Consider the following 16,502-nt stretch of genomic DNA (forward strand, 5'->3'; position numbering starts at 1 on the left):
TATATTTTTTTCCAAAATAAAAAAATAGATAATGAAAATGAAGTTTTGGATAACAATACATTTTTTTCTACTGAATTTAAATTATTGAATTCTTATAAGCTTTATTTTTAATAATCATAAAACTAGTTTCAGATACATTTTTTCTCTTAAATTTAAACTATTAAAATTCTTATAAATATTTATTTTAATTATCATAAAATAAAATAGAAATTATTTTACAAAATGACCCCAACATTATGCTTCATATTATCTAGTGATTTCTAAACTATTAATAAAACACTAAAAAAGAAGGTGTTTATATTGTTCATTCTCACCACAAAGCACTATTCATTTCAATAATATTTTTTCTTTTTAAATCTATATTTTTTTTTCAACTTGAACTTCATCTTCTAACTTATGGTTTATTAAGAATTGAATTTCATATTTTTTTTTCAATTTACTTTTTATTCAGTTATACTAGTCTAATGATCTAGGTTGCAAGGTTAACTTGATTGACTTAATTTTTTTAATTTGACTTAGTTTTTTAATTTTATTATGTAATATTTTATTGAATATGAATTGGATTTCATAATTTTTTTTTGAATTATTTTTTAAAGGGTTATCCCGATCTCATGACTCAAATCAAAGGTTTGGCGGGTTAATTTAAGTTTACTCAGATTATTTTTAGTCATTTTTAATTTTTATTTTCAATTTTTTTCTTTAACATTGAGTTGATCAAGAATTGTGTTTTATAATTTTTTTATAATTTATTTTTTACGAAGTTATCTAGTCTCATGGTCAAAATCGTGAGTTTGGTAGGCTAATCTTGAGTTGACTCGGATTATTTTTTAGTTTGCTTTTTATAAAGTTATTTTGATCTCAAGACCCAGGTTATAGGTTTGGTGTGTTAACACAGGTTAACTCGAGTATTTTTTTAATTGATTTTTAAAAAAAATATCATCCTTAACATTTGGTTAATAAGGAATCAAGTTTGATTATTTGTCTCGATTTACTTTTTATGAGGTTATCCTAATCTCATGACCTGAATCGCGAGTTTGTCATGTCAGTTTTCTTGTCCTTTTTTATTTGAGTTTTTTTTTTAGTTTTATTCATCAATATTGGATTAATTAGAAATTATATTTCATAATTTATTTCAATTTATTTTTTTAGCTTGTCATAGTTTTATGATTATGGTTGCAGATTTCACAAGTTAATTTAAGTTGAACTGATATGACTTGATATATTATGATTTATATTTTTTTTTTAAAAAATATCTTGATTTTTTAATAAAATTATATTTTTATTAATTATCTAAATTATATTTATGCTAGTCAAATTAACAAAATTATACTGGATCGAGCATGATTTTTTTCTATTACAGAAACCTTTAGTAATGTCTTAATATCTTCATATATTTAATATTTTTTTAAATAACTCGCAATCGAGCGCTACCAATCATCTAGTTTATGACTATAAGCACACGGCCCATGGCTTCAGCCGGAGGACAAATCTGGGCTGCTTGATTCGTGGGATCAGATAACCAACTACTGTCCATGTACGGACAAGGCAGAAACCGGAGACACGGATGCATCTCCAATCCAAGACCGTTGCGCAGCAATCTCCTCGACACTCTCAATCCTGCCTTGTAGTCCCGCAAATTGGGAGCCCCACTCTAGTTATTATGCTCTTGTAAAAGTATTATAAGATAGCAGTAGCGCAGGTCAAGGCCTCTGGATTCATCGGCTAATCGGTTGGTCTTGATATAAAAATAGAAAAACACGCCTTGCAAGGTCTTGGATTGCTTTAATGGTGGCAGAACTATCATGGTCACGAGGAGATTGACAAAATCATAATCTCGCGAAATCTCAGTATTTGTTGTTCAACACCAAGCAAGAGACCACCCTATAGAGAGATATCAAGTGCATAGACGTGAAATAGATTTCTTTTAGCCTGAAACCAATAAAAATGACAAGCTCCTTTATAGTTTTCTACACAGGACATGAAATTCAATCATCAACAGTTACAGCAGGAGAAGGATTTTTTTTGTTTTTTTGTTTTTTTTGGTGCGTAGAAGGTGATTCAAAGAGAGGGTTGTCCACATATGCATGAAAATAGAACTGGCACTGCAGATTCACCACAGTGCTCTAGTTCTTCATTTCCTCTCCTTCCAGCTTCGGCACTGCAGCTTTGACTTGGTCTAGGAGGAGCAACATGGCCATTAACAAATAGTGAGTTGGGTTCCGTAACAGGCTGAGCAAGTTCAAGCTCATCATGAGGTCCATGAATAATTGGGTCGTGGTTCCTTCTATATTCACTAGATGCTCGTCTCTCCACAGCAAGAAAATGGCCAAGAGATGGGGTATTATTCACAACTTTGGCATCAGTAGTGTCTCTTGAACATAGAGAGAAAATCCATGTTTTGGATTTGCAGCTCTTCTTGTCTTCAACTACTTCAACTTTCCTTGCCCTTGTTGATTTTCTAGAGAGCTCTAGTATGTTGGAAACACCTATAAGACTCCCCAGAGTAATGCTCTTGTCATGGAAGAAAGATCCTGTAGACTGGAATCAATATGAATAGATGAGCCTTATTAATTCTAGATTGAAGACATTCAGTTTATCTATTTAATTACACGGCCAAATCAAAAGATGGAAAAACTGCAAACCAGGTAGCATCTTCTACAGAAGAGGTCCGTTAAGGACTGTAAAGCTAGGCAGCTGGGTTTTGGTTCAGATGGAAATGTACAAGGTGATTGAATCCTTTCTTAAGAGTCTCTTATTCTATTTTTTTATACTGTATTTTCTGCACTTTATTTCTCCTATTAACAAAATATCCAAGGTTTGATCCTAAAAATGGAATACCAGATAGGATCTGAAATTGATGTTAACACAAATTGGACAACTGAAATCAATCCGCAGGCGTTAATTTGTGCCCTCCTGTAATATATATCACAAGGGATGCCTGATATGACAATTATGAATTGCTGGTGCATTGAACTGACTACTGATTATGAAAGGTACCTAATTGTTAGTCATTGCACCGTTAAAAAAGAAAGAAAAGGCACTTTGAGAGCGAATTAACAAACAAGATTGACGAACAAGGTCACCAACCCTAACCACTACCATACTTTTTGGATGGAGAAAAGAGATTTTCAATGCTGCATTATTACTCATTCAAAGAAAATGTCGAAGGAAACACTAACCAGTCTTCATTCAATCAATGACATTGTTCATTAAGGTCACTTGCTATATTTCAAAATGGAGAAGAAAAATCAGGAAACCAAAATCTCCTTGTCAAACCCCATAATTACCAAGCAAATTAAGGAATGTGAACAAAACAAACTGAAAAGAAAAGGGGAAAAAAAATCAGGTACGTTTTTATGGAAAAGACTAATAAAAAACGTAATGAAGAAAAATTTCACAGTAAGGTCTTGTCATTTTACTGACCTCAGTGTCTAAGTCTGATGAGGAATCTGTTGAGGAACCAGTGAGTAAGGTGTTGAATGATATTGATCCAGAAAAATCTCCATTTCTAGCTATCCCAACTCTCACATTCAGGGGGTGCAAACCCAGAGGCCAACCTTCTTCCTGCAATCAAATCAGTCAGTGAAATTATTCGAACCCGTTCAACCTCAACATCATGTACACAAAAAAAAAGAAGAAGATAATTGTACTTTAATAAGAAACAAGAAAAACTTGACAAAGAAAAGGTAGACCCTTCAATCAGGTAAATGATAGGAAAAGAACACACGCCCTCATCGGAAAATCAGAGAAACATGAAAATCTAAGAGACAATCCATGTGGGATCATCCAAGAAGTGAAAAGGAAGACAAAGCTATACCTGCTGAGCCATATCTGCCAAGAGTAATTGTGATAATTGTATAAATATGGCTATCGAAGTAAAAGTAAGTCACAGTTAGGAGGTCATTTCCTTTGTGTTTTCTACCCTCCAAGACAAGATAAGACAACTAACGAGGTGTGATTGACTATGAGAAATTGAGAAGTTTAGAAAGTAAATTCCAAAATGGATGCACTTCACCTATACAGTAGTGCAAGAAACAAGGGTTAATAATGATTAAAACCGGCTGGGCTTTAACCTGGTTTAGTGATTGGTCCGTGTCATACGAGTTAATTTAAAAAATTAAAAATATATATTAAAAATATTAATATTTTATATAATTTTTTTTAAATAATACATGTAAATATAAACTATATAAAATAAAAGTGAGATATGTAATGTAATATAGTTATTGTATATCTAAAATTTAAGAAATAATTAATATGAATGTAGATTATAAAAAAAAATATAAAGTGTAATAGAATTAATATAAAAAAATAATTTAGTCATATATAGTTTTCTCATATCATCAAAACATTAAAAAATAATGCATATGGATATAAATTAAATAAAAAAATGTGAGACATTAAATATAGTATTTTTATTCCCCGTAGATTATATATAATTATTTCATATAAAAAAATAATAATTTATATGAATGCAAACTATATATATATATATATATATATATAGTTATCCTACATGAAATGGTTAGAAAAACATTATATATGAATGCAGATTATATATAATTATCTTACATAAAAAAAGTTAAGAAATATTTTGTAAATGTATGCTATAAAAAAAATGAAGAAGGTTAAATATTCATAGATTAATTTTATATTTTTTGTTTTATTTAAAAAAAATATTTAGAAAAATTGGGTCTCACTAGGGTTTCAAATTGCTCAGGGCTAATTATAAGTTCGGATTTTTTCTACTTCAAACTCGATCAAAATTCTAAATCACTCGAGCTCCAGGTGAACCCGGTAGCTCAGGCTGGTCACCCTGCATTGGTTACGTGGGGGAGAGTAAAAAACAAGTTGACGAGGGTCAAAAGGAAAAATGACTTCTCATTTGTATGATTTCTTTTCTTTGCTTTAATGAAATTTTGTTGACTAGAAAGAGGAAACAAAATCATATTGTACCAATAAAAAAGATTAAAGAGAACCCACAATTTGGCTGATGTTCATTGCAAGATCAGATATTGTGCACGGGAAAATCACAGAACTAGCCCTACATTCGATGTCCATGGCAAGATTGAATGTCGATATCTTCAATTAACTTTGTTCCAAGTGTTTTACGTGAAATAATTTATTATAAACCTCTTGGTTTTTAATACCCCATAGTAAATCCCTGTGTTTTCACATATTTTTATAACTTAGTCTTTCAATTTATTATTTTATTTTCTTCATATCCTTATAACGACAACTTATTGGTGTTTTAAGAGAAAACCTCACAGTCCTTTCCTAAAACAATAAATAATAATAATAATAATAATAATTGGAGCATCCAAGCGTTGCCTTCATTCTCCTATCAAAATGGGAGTGGGACATGTGTACTGAAAAGACATCATGGGCATCTGAGAAAAAGGACTTGGAAAATATAGGCATCCACAAAGATTTCATGGCTATTCATATCATCATGAGACCTGTGATCTAAGGAGGATCCAATGAAGATCACTACGGGAAGGAGGAGGCCACACCCTTGGGATTTGGTGGATGACAACATGTATAACGTGGTGGCAACTGTGTTACTTTTGGTTTTCCATAGAAAAAAAAAAAACCATCTTTATTTACGTGAATTGAGTGTGTTGATATGCAAGCAGATAGTCATGGTTTAATTGATTATTTATAAAATATAAAATATAGTTTTGATCATAATTTCTCCCTTATTTCTTTCAATTAACACACAAAAGATGCTAGTGTTTTATGTAATTCTTTTAAAGGGACATGAGCAGCTATCAAGGCGCATCATCCCTTACAAAATAGAGATCAACTACAATGTGTTTCATGCAAGAATGCATGATGAGGTTAAGAATGAGATGGGTGGCAGCCATGTTTCACAAGCAAAAGTGATTTGGCCATGTAATTAATTTATTTTTGTATTTTAAAAATATTTAAAAAAATTAAAAAAAATATTTTTTTTATTTGCTTCAAATTAATATTTTTTGATATTTTCAAATTATTTTTATGTGCTAATGTTAAAAATAAATTTTTTAAAATAAAAAATATTATTTTAATATATTTTCGAGCAAAAAACACTTTAAAAGATAACTATTACCATACTCCTACATACCCACTTTTAAACCAAGAAAAATAAGATAAGTAGTAGTTGATGTTTGATCACTATGATTACCTACCTGGTCAGTGTCTAAAAAGACACGAAGATATATAAGGGATAATCAACAATAAAAAAAGGTACTATGGTGAAAAAGTATGCTTTAAATAATGTAGAAGTCGTTTAGTAGCTTGCTAGTGAGTGAAACTCAGGTTATGAATGAACTTCGTCAATTTATTCATTGAAAAAATTATGCTAAGCCTTGCAAATGAAAGATAGTGCAAGAAACCAATCATTTTGTAAAATTAAGTGCAGTCGATAGGAGAAAACAACTATGACAGATGCAATTTTACACTTGTAAATAGGGGTATAAACAATTTTAGCTCCTTCCATACATGTATGTTCAAGAAGTGTTATTTATTATGGTTTACCACTCATTAAAAGGTTATTTACCCTTCATTAATACTATCATGATAAAATTACACTCCATCCTCTTAACTTAAATGAAAGGACAAGATTTTTAATGTGTGTGTATGTGTATTGTAAGACATAAGCCTACAACTTTCATATCGAGTAAGATTTAAAAAGGTCATTTACAAGTTTAAATTATAGCAATAACAAAGAAGTTCGAATATGTCCTGTAGCCCGAATACTGTTCAGTATTTGACCCATATTTAGAGTTCTAAAAGTCCAAATGCCTCCATTTTTTTCAGCTAGAAAGTTAAGACAAGTTCCTACAACTTTCATATTTAAATGATTCCAATTCTAACGTTATCAATGATGTTTTAGGTATAGAAGAGAAGATAAGGATTGTCACCAAGTCAAGAGTTGGCCACCCACTCATCAATTAGTCATCAAATCAATAGTTCCTAATTTTGGCCTATAAAAGGAGGCATTTGCCATGCATTTAGGCATATTGGTTTCCAGATCAAGATCATGCTCTTCCTTTCTCTCTTTGTATTTTTTGTAATGTTTATGCTTTACTTTCATTAATATCAAGTTTATGCCTTTCATTTCCTTTCCTTTACTTAGTTAACTTTTATCTTATTTTGTTTATTTATTTTTCTTTCTTTCATTATGTCTAGCTAAGTTAATTATGTCAAGGTGAAAAGGTTACACTAATGGTGTAAGAATAAGTATAATGTAAACTTAATATGGACTTTAATGTTTGATACTAACATGTTTTATATTTGCTATCTTGTTCACTCTTTAATACTTTGCTTGTTAAATGACTAATCTTGATTTATGTTGTATAACACTTGGTACAACAAATGCTTGGCACTTTCATAGCCCATAATGTATGGTATAACCGACACCTGAGCTATGAAAGGAACTTGATTTGTTGTTAACATAAGTTATAATCATGAATGCTTGACGAGATTTACAAGTATTAGCATTAATTGAATAAGATGACTAATGTAATCATGTTAACAATATATAATCTGATTGGAACCTCCTTTGTGTGTGGTTTCCAATTCAATAATAAGAGTTTATACTATACTTGTTTGATATACCATTAGTGGAACCTCTAACCTTGACATTTGTTATTATCATTGTTTAATCGTTACATTAATATTCCATCTCAAAGTTCTCATCTTCTTCTTCTTCTTCTATTTCTTTATTATTATTATTATTAGTACTACTACTACTACTACTACTACTACATCAATCTTTTAATCGTGTCACATATCAAGCTACTAATTACTAGCTACATTGGCTTCCCATATCAAGATCTCAACCACCAGTTATCCTGGCGTGAGAGAATGAGTCATTGCAAAAACTAAATGATCTACTTATTATTCAACCATATAAACCTTATTCTTAAATACTTTAGTTTTTTTAATATCATTAATTGGTATCGCCTGTGAAAAATTAATTAAAAAGCCATTAGTTTCTTCTTAGAACTTATTTATAATATTTTTAGGTCATCCTATAATAGACAACCAAGATACATCTGGGTCAGAACACCTAATGAATTTATCGATCACCAGGGGCACTTCTACCTAATTAGATTTTTAACAACTCATCAATTAAGTGCAAGTCCTTACTAGGAACGTATTAGCAACTCACGTATAAAATCAGGTCTTATCATCCTAACAAGTTTTAACACTCTCAGCAACATACAATGTCTAGTGCCATCATCTTCGACCGCTCTTAACACCCATAAACAATTGCACTATCTAGAGGTGTCTGGGCAAAATAACATTCAAAAAAGTATTTTAACTCAATAATTCTCAAATCCCTCAAAGAAAGCACTCTAGATGTATTCTCACTCCTACTAAACATTAATTATTAAACTTGTCATTCCATGCCAAACTCTTTGGGCTATGTGGAGCTCAATAAATAAAGGATTAAAAGACGATATGTATTTTTGAACACCCCTAACAAAATGTCTACAACCCTTATCAAGTGTGAGGCTCTTTTTTTTCCTGATGAGTTTTGAATACTCAAATCTTCTAGGACTATATTTCCATAAAAATAAGCTTGAACAACTATGATGGTCTCATCGATTTGATGGGGCATGTGTAAAATATATATAGTAGCTCGGAGTTACTCATCCAAGGTAGTGACTTAATGTGTAAGATCTTTTCCACAATCTTCAGAGGGTTTATGCATTCCCAATACAACAATATAGAGTTAAACTTTAATGGAGGGTTTAGTAAGCTTTACGACAAGATATCAATGTGTTTTGGCATGAGAACACTGGCTAAAAAAAAGCTTCACAAAACTATTTAGTATTACTCAGTTAGAGAGCGATTCTACGAGGGCATACTTAAAGAGGTTTAACAAGGAGATACACAAGATGAAAGAGTTGTTTGAAACAATGGCATCAAAGGCCTTGATAAGTGAGGTAAGAGAACATGCTCTATAGAGAAAGATTTATGTTTTACCAGATAAAAACTTGTTCAAGGTAAAGCAAGTAATGAAAAATTATATACGTGTGGAAAAAGCAAGAGTGCTCCTGCATGAGTCTTTCTTCTTCTTTTTTACAATGATAACCAATATGAAGGACCTTTGAAGCGAAATCATTATCTTGATAGGAATGAAATCTCAAGGAAAAACCAAGAGGGATCGGTTCATGGGTGCTTGATGTATCCCAAAGGTTTGCTACACCTCTGAGTTATAGTGGTATAACTTAGTTAAAGTTATCAAAACAATCAAGATAAACACCTACTATCTCTAAGATGAAGGAGGAAAAAATCTCTCACACACTTAGTACTTAGATCACCTCTAAATATATTATCTTTGATAGGAATGTAAGGTTATTTCTAAAATAAAAATATTATATCTCTAATATGCATTTCCTAACTTTCACTCTCCAATGTAGTCTTGAATTGACATGATTCTCTAGTAGGGCTTCCGAGCTTTATGTTATCTTCAAGGATTGATATTGATCTCCTGCTTTTTAGTATAGTCTCGGATTGACAGGCCTCCCACTATAGTGTGATCATCAATTAGAAAGCCACAAACCTCCCTCACCCCAGTATAATTTTAGATTGGTACGGGGATTTCGAGCCTCATGCTATCACCAAAGCTTACCCTTTATGGGTTCCTCTCAACCTCTTAAAATTTTTCTAAGTATGAGCTTCCTCTCCATGGGTTCTCTCAACCTTTTAGAATTATTTTTCAAATATAGGCTCTTTATCACTAGGTTACCCTTACCCTTCTATAGAATTTTCTAATTATGATTTTCTTCATGGTTTTCCTCTACATACTTAGAAATTATTTCCATCATGGTACGCACCTCTACACATGGGTTCTTCAATAAATAACACCAAGGTTTCCACTATTCTTTTCATATAAAGAAAAAATCAACAAATACATTATAATAACCAGACATTTTTATAAAGTATTTGCGTATCAATATTACAAAGATTTAGGGGGCTATTAATGGATCAAGATTTATTTATAGCTTCAAAAATAATTTTTTTAATATATCCTGAGTCTAGATTTAATGGGCTTAAAAATCCACAGGTCCAAACAACCTACTTCATCCCAATTACCTATGCGCTCAACCTTGAAGAGCCTAACACCTATGGACTCTTTATAGATAAAGAGTCTAACTCTCGTGGGTTAATCATTGGAAAAAAAAACCTGACACCTATAGAATTAGCCTATAGAAAAAGTCTAACCTCTATGGACTCAACTTTGAAGAAAAGCCCAGCCCTTATGAGCCCATCTTAAAGGAATAGCCTAACATGTTTGGTTATAAAGCCCATCATTTTTTAGCTTAGGTGATGTATCTTTTATTAGGTACCTCTTAGGCTTAACCGCGTGACCCGAGCCCAACGTTGTAAGCCTGATTTCTTAGGACCCTCATGAACCATGAAGATTTTTTACTAACTCAATACATTTTGGATCTTATTCTCTTTACACCCCTGGGTATATAAAAACCTCACATGGCCTATCACTTTTTTATTTTATTAATTTTTATGTAAGAGATATTTATCTCACATTAATGTATGTGTAGGGGATATTTATTTTTTATTAATGTTATCAAGATAAAATTATACTCTAGTCCCTCTACATAAACAAAAAGATAATATTTATGGGCTATAACTACCACATGAATAACTTATGTAAAATGTTCACAATCTTTTCATTCTTAGTATTTTTAGCATATATATTTTCAGAGTCTATCTCTCTAAAATATCATTATATTTTCTCTCTATAGAGTTGCTAACTTAAGTATCTGATAGTCCCCATATTCATTAAAGAAGACCTTTTATATGCATTTGGCTTTTCACATCAAGTTATCAGTTACCAACCAACTTGGATAGGTAAAATAAATCAAATTACAAGAATTAAATGATCGGCCTATTATCCAACCACATAAATCTTATTCTTACGCACCTTGAATTTTTTAACATCATCAATTATATATATGAATATTTATTTAGTTAAGTAATTAAATATTATGTAAAATTTGAGATAATGGATATAAAAAAAGTACTTAGAAACATAATCCTATAATAAGCAAGTATCAAAATATTTTGTATAAATAAAAAATATCCAAGACAGCTACTAAAATAATAATTAGAATATTGCTAATAACTTTCATATCTTTATAAGACACTAACAAAATGCCTATATATAACATTCATTATATAAAACCTCGCTTTCATTAAATGCATACCTCTTTTTCATTAGTTTTACTTCATAATTGTTGTCGTGACTTTATGGTCATTTAGGAATGCGATTATCCATATGGTTGGCTGCGTTACCAAAAGAAATCTTAGCCAGAAACATTAGTCACAGGTCCGGAGGAAATTAAAGACTTTCACCAAATCCTTCTTCCTTTTTTTTTGTGCTTCTTATTTTATTAGTATTTACTTATTTATAAGGCCTTTCAAATAAAAAATTGAATATAAAAAAAAATATTTAGATCATAGAGAACTATTTGAAATTGTTATTAAACTTAGTTTAGAAAACCTCTTGACTCAACTTTTTACCTAACATGAGTTTAAATTTAAATCATGTGGGAGTTGCCTCAACATGGTTCAATTGACTTGGTGAGTCCCAAAATAATCTGAATAACTAGTAAAAAATATGGTAACCTTTTTTATATTGAAATGCAATATATTATTAGATGAACCCGAGTTTCGTGGCTTAACCCTTCAATTCCACCAAGTTACAGACTTTACTAGGTTTAAGAATTTTATTTTTTAAATTATTTTTTATTTAATTATAAATAATAAAAATAAAAACTCAGTAAATTCAAGCACAAATCAATTGTCAGAATGTTTGTTTGAGATTATGATAACGTTATCAAAAGCAAGCTAAAACAATTTGTAAAAACAAAATCAAACGTTATCAAAAGCAAGCTAAAACAATTTATAAAAACAAAATCAAAATCAATCAAATATTAAAAAATAAAATTAAAAAAATAAAAATGAAAATGAAAATGAAAAGAAAAGGGGGAAATTTTAAAAAGAGAAAGAAAAGGATGAAGAAGAAAAAAAAAGAAAACAGGAAGTCACTTTCTTCACTATCCATATAAATACTATAAGAAGTGAGACGGCATCCCACCCCTGCTAAACTTAGTAAGTAATGCTTTGATCTAATTGACCAAGTCCTTGTGTTATTTTCATGATTTATGAAATGCCCAAAATAGATTTTTGTGATCCCATAGCTTTGTTGATAATTTATTTTTTCAGGAATGCTGTTGATAAATATAAAATAATATATTTGTCTATTATTTATTATATATACAAGTCCATACCATGATAAAATATTTGATCAAAGAAATATCATGATGATTTTTCAAGAGTAATGGCAGGTACCTAGATTTCTTTAATAATATTATGGCAGCTCTTCCACAATTATAATGCAGCGTTAGGGGTGACAGGATTCAAATACCATGATTTCAACTTTTCCATAGCATAATAATATTATTTTTGTATAATTATTTTCCTGCATTGGGAAATCAGAACTTTGTTTTTGGGAGAATGGGGAAAACAGAAGACGCCGTGAAAGTTAATCGATGGTTCAGAGCCATCACCCAGAAGAAGGAGCCGCCAGCTAGAGAGAAATGACCCTTTGCGATTGTGGGACGCCCCAGGACCGAGAGTGGCTCGTGGCTCATGGGAGAATTAAAGCTAACAATTAGCCCATAGAGAATTTCAAATGGTTATGCCCAATTCTGATGGACCACGGCAGGTATGGATTTCAAGGGCCAGAGATTCTCATGCGGCCCATGATCATCATCATAATGCTAGAACTTTAGTTTAAAAAACTCCGAGAAGATTGAATTTATTATTTAAACGTGGTTTTTAGCATGAAATTGAATGAGAGTGGGTATAATATGATTCAAGATTTTTATATATTTTTTTTAAATAAAAGCTTCAGTTCCTGGAGTTAACCCTATATAGCAAAGTTTCCATTTTTTTATCATATAAATCAATTATTTTGCACATTTTTTAGAAAAATGTTGTTATATATTATCCAAGGTTTAAAAAAGATTATCGTGATGAAATCATGTTATTTTTTTAAAGTCTTCATTCTCTTTGCCCTTAAATATCAAATTAACCTTTTATTAACTCATGACACAGGTAGTCATGCTTAATTTCTTTTGACAAGCTGTTGAGGAATATGCTTGGCCCTTTCCATTTTATAATTTCAAAATTTCTTGGATCATTTATATAAGCCATTATTTGTCTCGGTTTGTATGTGGTTTTGTAGTTTCGATATTTAACTTGTATTAAAAAAAATTAAACATTATTAATTTAAAAAATACAAATAGAAAAATTCTCAAATATTATAAGATTTTATAGTTTTATCAATAGATCGAATCCTTCTATTAACTTTTTGTAGTTTGGATATTAAACTTTTTTATCAATTAAAAAAAAGAACAGGAAGATTTTCAAATATTATAAGATTTTATAGTTTTATTGACAAATTAAATTTTTTTATCAATTTTTTGTAGTTTGGATATTGAACTTGTATAAAAAAACTTGAACAATATCAATTAAAAAAAAATGAACAGAAAGATTCTCAAATTGCTGCAAAATACCTTGCTCAAAGGTAAAACTTCGATCAAGAAAGCTTCTTTAAGTATGGAATGAAACTCTTCATAGTAAAAAAAGATCTAATTAAAGATATTCCAGGATGAAAAAAAAGTGTCCAAAGCAGAATCAAAATCAAACTAGAACGACATATATAGAAGCCGACATGCATATATTAATAAGGTGATAAAAACCTGGAGGCTAGAGCATGGAACCTTTTCCTTTCCAGTATCACCAGCCCATTGAATGCTGCCTAACAAATATCACAGAGGATATATTTGCAATCAATGTGAAGTTCGAATTTCTAATTTCTTCTCCAGAGCCAAACAAACGAAAGGAAAGTGTTAATTAGGTTTTCATTGTAAATACAAATCAAGAACTTTTCCATCTTAAAAATTTTATTTTTCAAAATAAGGTATCCTTAAGTTTATTTACCATAATAAGACACTTTTTGCCCACACTTAATTAATATGAAGTGGAAATAAATAACTGTTTCCTAAAAGGGTGTTTTTTTTGTTAAATTCAAGATTTTCTAATTAGAAAATTAGAAAGTATGGGTGATTATTTTTGGTTCGGTTCGGTTTTTATCTATAAAAATAACCAAACTGAAATTTTATAAAATACAAAAAATAAAACCGAAACCTGTTCTAACTGACTAGTTTTGGTTTGGTATCGAAACCTGTTCCAACTTACCAATTTTGGTTTGATTTGATTATTTTATATCAAAAATCAAAACCAAATGATTGGTTTCAGTTCTGTTTGGATTGGTTTAATTCGATTATTTTATATTAAAACCAAAAACTAAATTTTGTTTTGGGAATTTTTTGGACTTTTTGATAGGTTTTGGTTTCGATTTGGTCAGTTTTTTTTTACCCCTACTAAAAAAGGTCTATTTTGAATTTCTTACGGTTGTCTTTTTTACTAAGAGAACATACTAGACGTCAACATGCCCTATGCATAGGGTTGAACTTGAATTATTATTTTTTTACAAAATATATGTTTGAAAAAAGATTAAAATGTTTTTCACACCATAAAAATAGTTAAGTCAGCCAGCTAAACTCATGATTTAGGTTATAAAATTAGAATTGGTGGTGTGCATTTCTTGTTTAGTCCGATTTTCACCTAAAAAATAATCAAACTAATTTTTTTATTTAAATCAAAACCAAAATCGGTTTAAACCAACAAGTTTCTGTTCGATTAATTCAAAGGAAAAACTAGAAAAAATTGATTTCATCTTGGCCAAATATATCGAGCGGGTTTTTTCAAAATAAAAAATAAAGAAGCTAGAAAGGACAAGTATCAGACAAATATTTGGAAAAAACAATTCTCATTTCTCACAATATCCATGATGATGGTCGCAACATACTATAGCAAACCAACAACCTCTTAAATAAATATGAAAAAATAAATATATAATAGATATATAGAAATTAGAAGAAAAGTTAGTAGTTACTTTGGACAATCTGATAAGTCTCCCTCTTGTTAAGAAAGATCTCATTGACAAGAATATTTTGTGTGCCACTTCTAATGATGCATTAAGGACAAATATATGTCAATTCAGTAGATCAAAGTTTTTAAGGACTCCTAGGTGATTTATCACCAAGCAGCACATCTGCAAATACCATGAAAATTGAAGGGGGGCTTTAGGGCTGCTATTTAGATGTTTAATCCATTTAGAGATGAAAAAAGAAAAGAAAGATTAAGAGAGAAGAAATAAAAGATGAAGATTGAAAAGGGAGGCTCCAAGATTGCTATTTAATTGTTTAATTTATGGGCTCTCTTCTTTAGCGGTTGGCGGTGTTACAGAGATGACTGGAGCTTACTAGGATTTAAAGAAGAAAGTAAAGGTAGATGGGAGAATAGAAAGGTATTTATAGTACCATCGAGGTCTAGATTTTTTATTTATATTTGAATCGGTTTTATTCGGTTCGGTTTATTTTGCTTCAGTCTTTTAAAATCAAAATCAATTATATATATATATAAAAGGATTCGAAATAAAAAAATAAAAATTAATATTAAAATAAAAATATATTAGAGAATAATTAAAAAATTTAAATTAAATAATGAAATTAAACTAAGAAGGATAAAATTAAAAATAAAATTATAGAAGAGGATTGATTTAGGAAACTTATGTTGGGCACGATTACATATAATTAGACAACGCCTTCGGCCATCTTTCAGCTCCGATGATCTATGGATATGTCATCTCAAGCAATGAAAAGCCAGGAGGACATGAAAAGGCAGTCCAGGACAGTCTTCAATCAATTGCTGCTCTGAATCTCTGATGTCTTCAGTCACACGAGGGAATATATATCTCCCTTGGCTTTTGCTTCACCTTGCTGGCCTCCAATGTGGAGCATATTTGTTTACCTCGGGGAAGTCAACGCATTTACCCTTCGCTTAAGAAAGATGTCGATGAAATTATTATACCTATGCTTCCGAGAAATTTAGAGCTTCTTTTTTTTTTTGTTCTTTAAACTAATTCCTGGATACAAAACCCTTCTTCTTCATCTTCATAACAGATATAAAATCAGTATTCAAGAAACAACATATAACTACTTGGTGGGGTTTGTTCAAATGAAGAAAATAAAATAACTCGAGGGGTCCAGTAAATTAGCACCAGAATCCTACGAGTAATTAAGTCAATAAGAAGCTGTATGAGTAGATCGGTCATAAGCGATCATTTGGCATTAATATTTTGCACAAAGCGAGTTACAGATTCGGAATCCATGCCTGTGCAAGAACCAAGAAAGAGGGGTTGAAAGAGATGAAACATGAACCTGCCTTGTAAAGAAAGAAATTATAGGAATCTGAGATACAGCGTTGATGATATTAGGTTCCTGGATATGGTTTTGCTAGTTAAAAAAAAATTGGTAAATTAAAAGAGAGAGAGAGAGAGAGAGATAAGA

General features: G+C 30.5%; 1 protein-coding gene across 2 annotated transcripts; it reads right to left on the bottom strand.

Moving 5' to 3' along the window:
- Positions 1 to 1,803: 1,803 nt before the first annotated feature.
- Positions 1,804 to 3,981, bottom strand: LOC105138335 (uncharacterized protein At3g17950-like). 2 transcript variants are annotated; one of them, XR_844748.1, is made up of 3 exons: positions 3,693 to 3,802; positions 3,424 to 3,564; positions 1,804 to 2,538 (listed from the first exon to the last, which is right to left on the bottom strand). XR_844748.1 is itself a non-coding variant. In XM_011044387.1 (3 exons), exons 1-3 carry the CDS (start codon positions 3,827 to 3,829, stop codon positions 2,059 to 2,061), a joined length of 633 nt encoding a protein of 210 aa, XP_011042689.1. In that variant the 5' UTR covers positions 3,830 to 3,981; the 3' UTR covers positions 1,804 to 2,058. The 2 variants fall into 2 exon arrangements, 1 of the variants encoding a protein (XP_011042689.1); XM_011044387.1 differs by lacking the exon at positions 3,693 to 3,802 and adding an exon at positions 3,818 to 3,981.
- Between the last annotated feature and the right edge of the window lie 12,521 nt (positions 3,982 to 16,502).

This window comes from Populus euphratica, unplaced genomic scaffold, assembly GCF_000495115.2.
Source record: "Populus euphratica unplaced genomic scaffold, PopEup_1.0 scaffold88.1, whole genome shotgun sequence".
In the NCBI taxonomy this organism is placed as follows: Eukaryota; Viridiplantae; Streptophyta; class Magnoliopsida; order Malpighiales; family Salicaceae; genus Populus; species Populus euphratica.

Coding starts and splice junctions, on each gene's coding strand:
- LOC105138335 (XM_011044387.1), bottom strand. Junction 2,539..3,423: donor CATCAGACTTAGACACTGAG/GTCAGTAAAATG, acceptor TATTGATTCCAG/TCTACAGGATCTTTCTTCCA.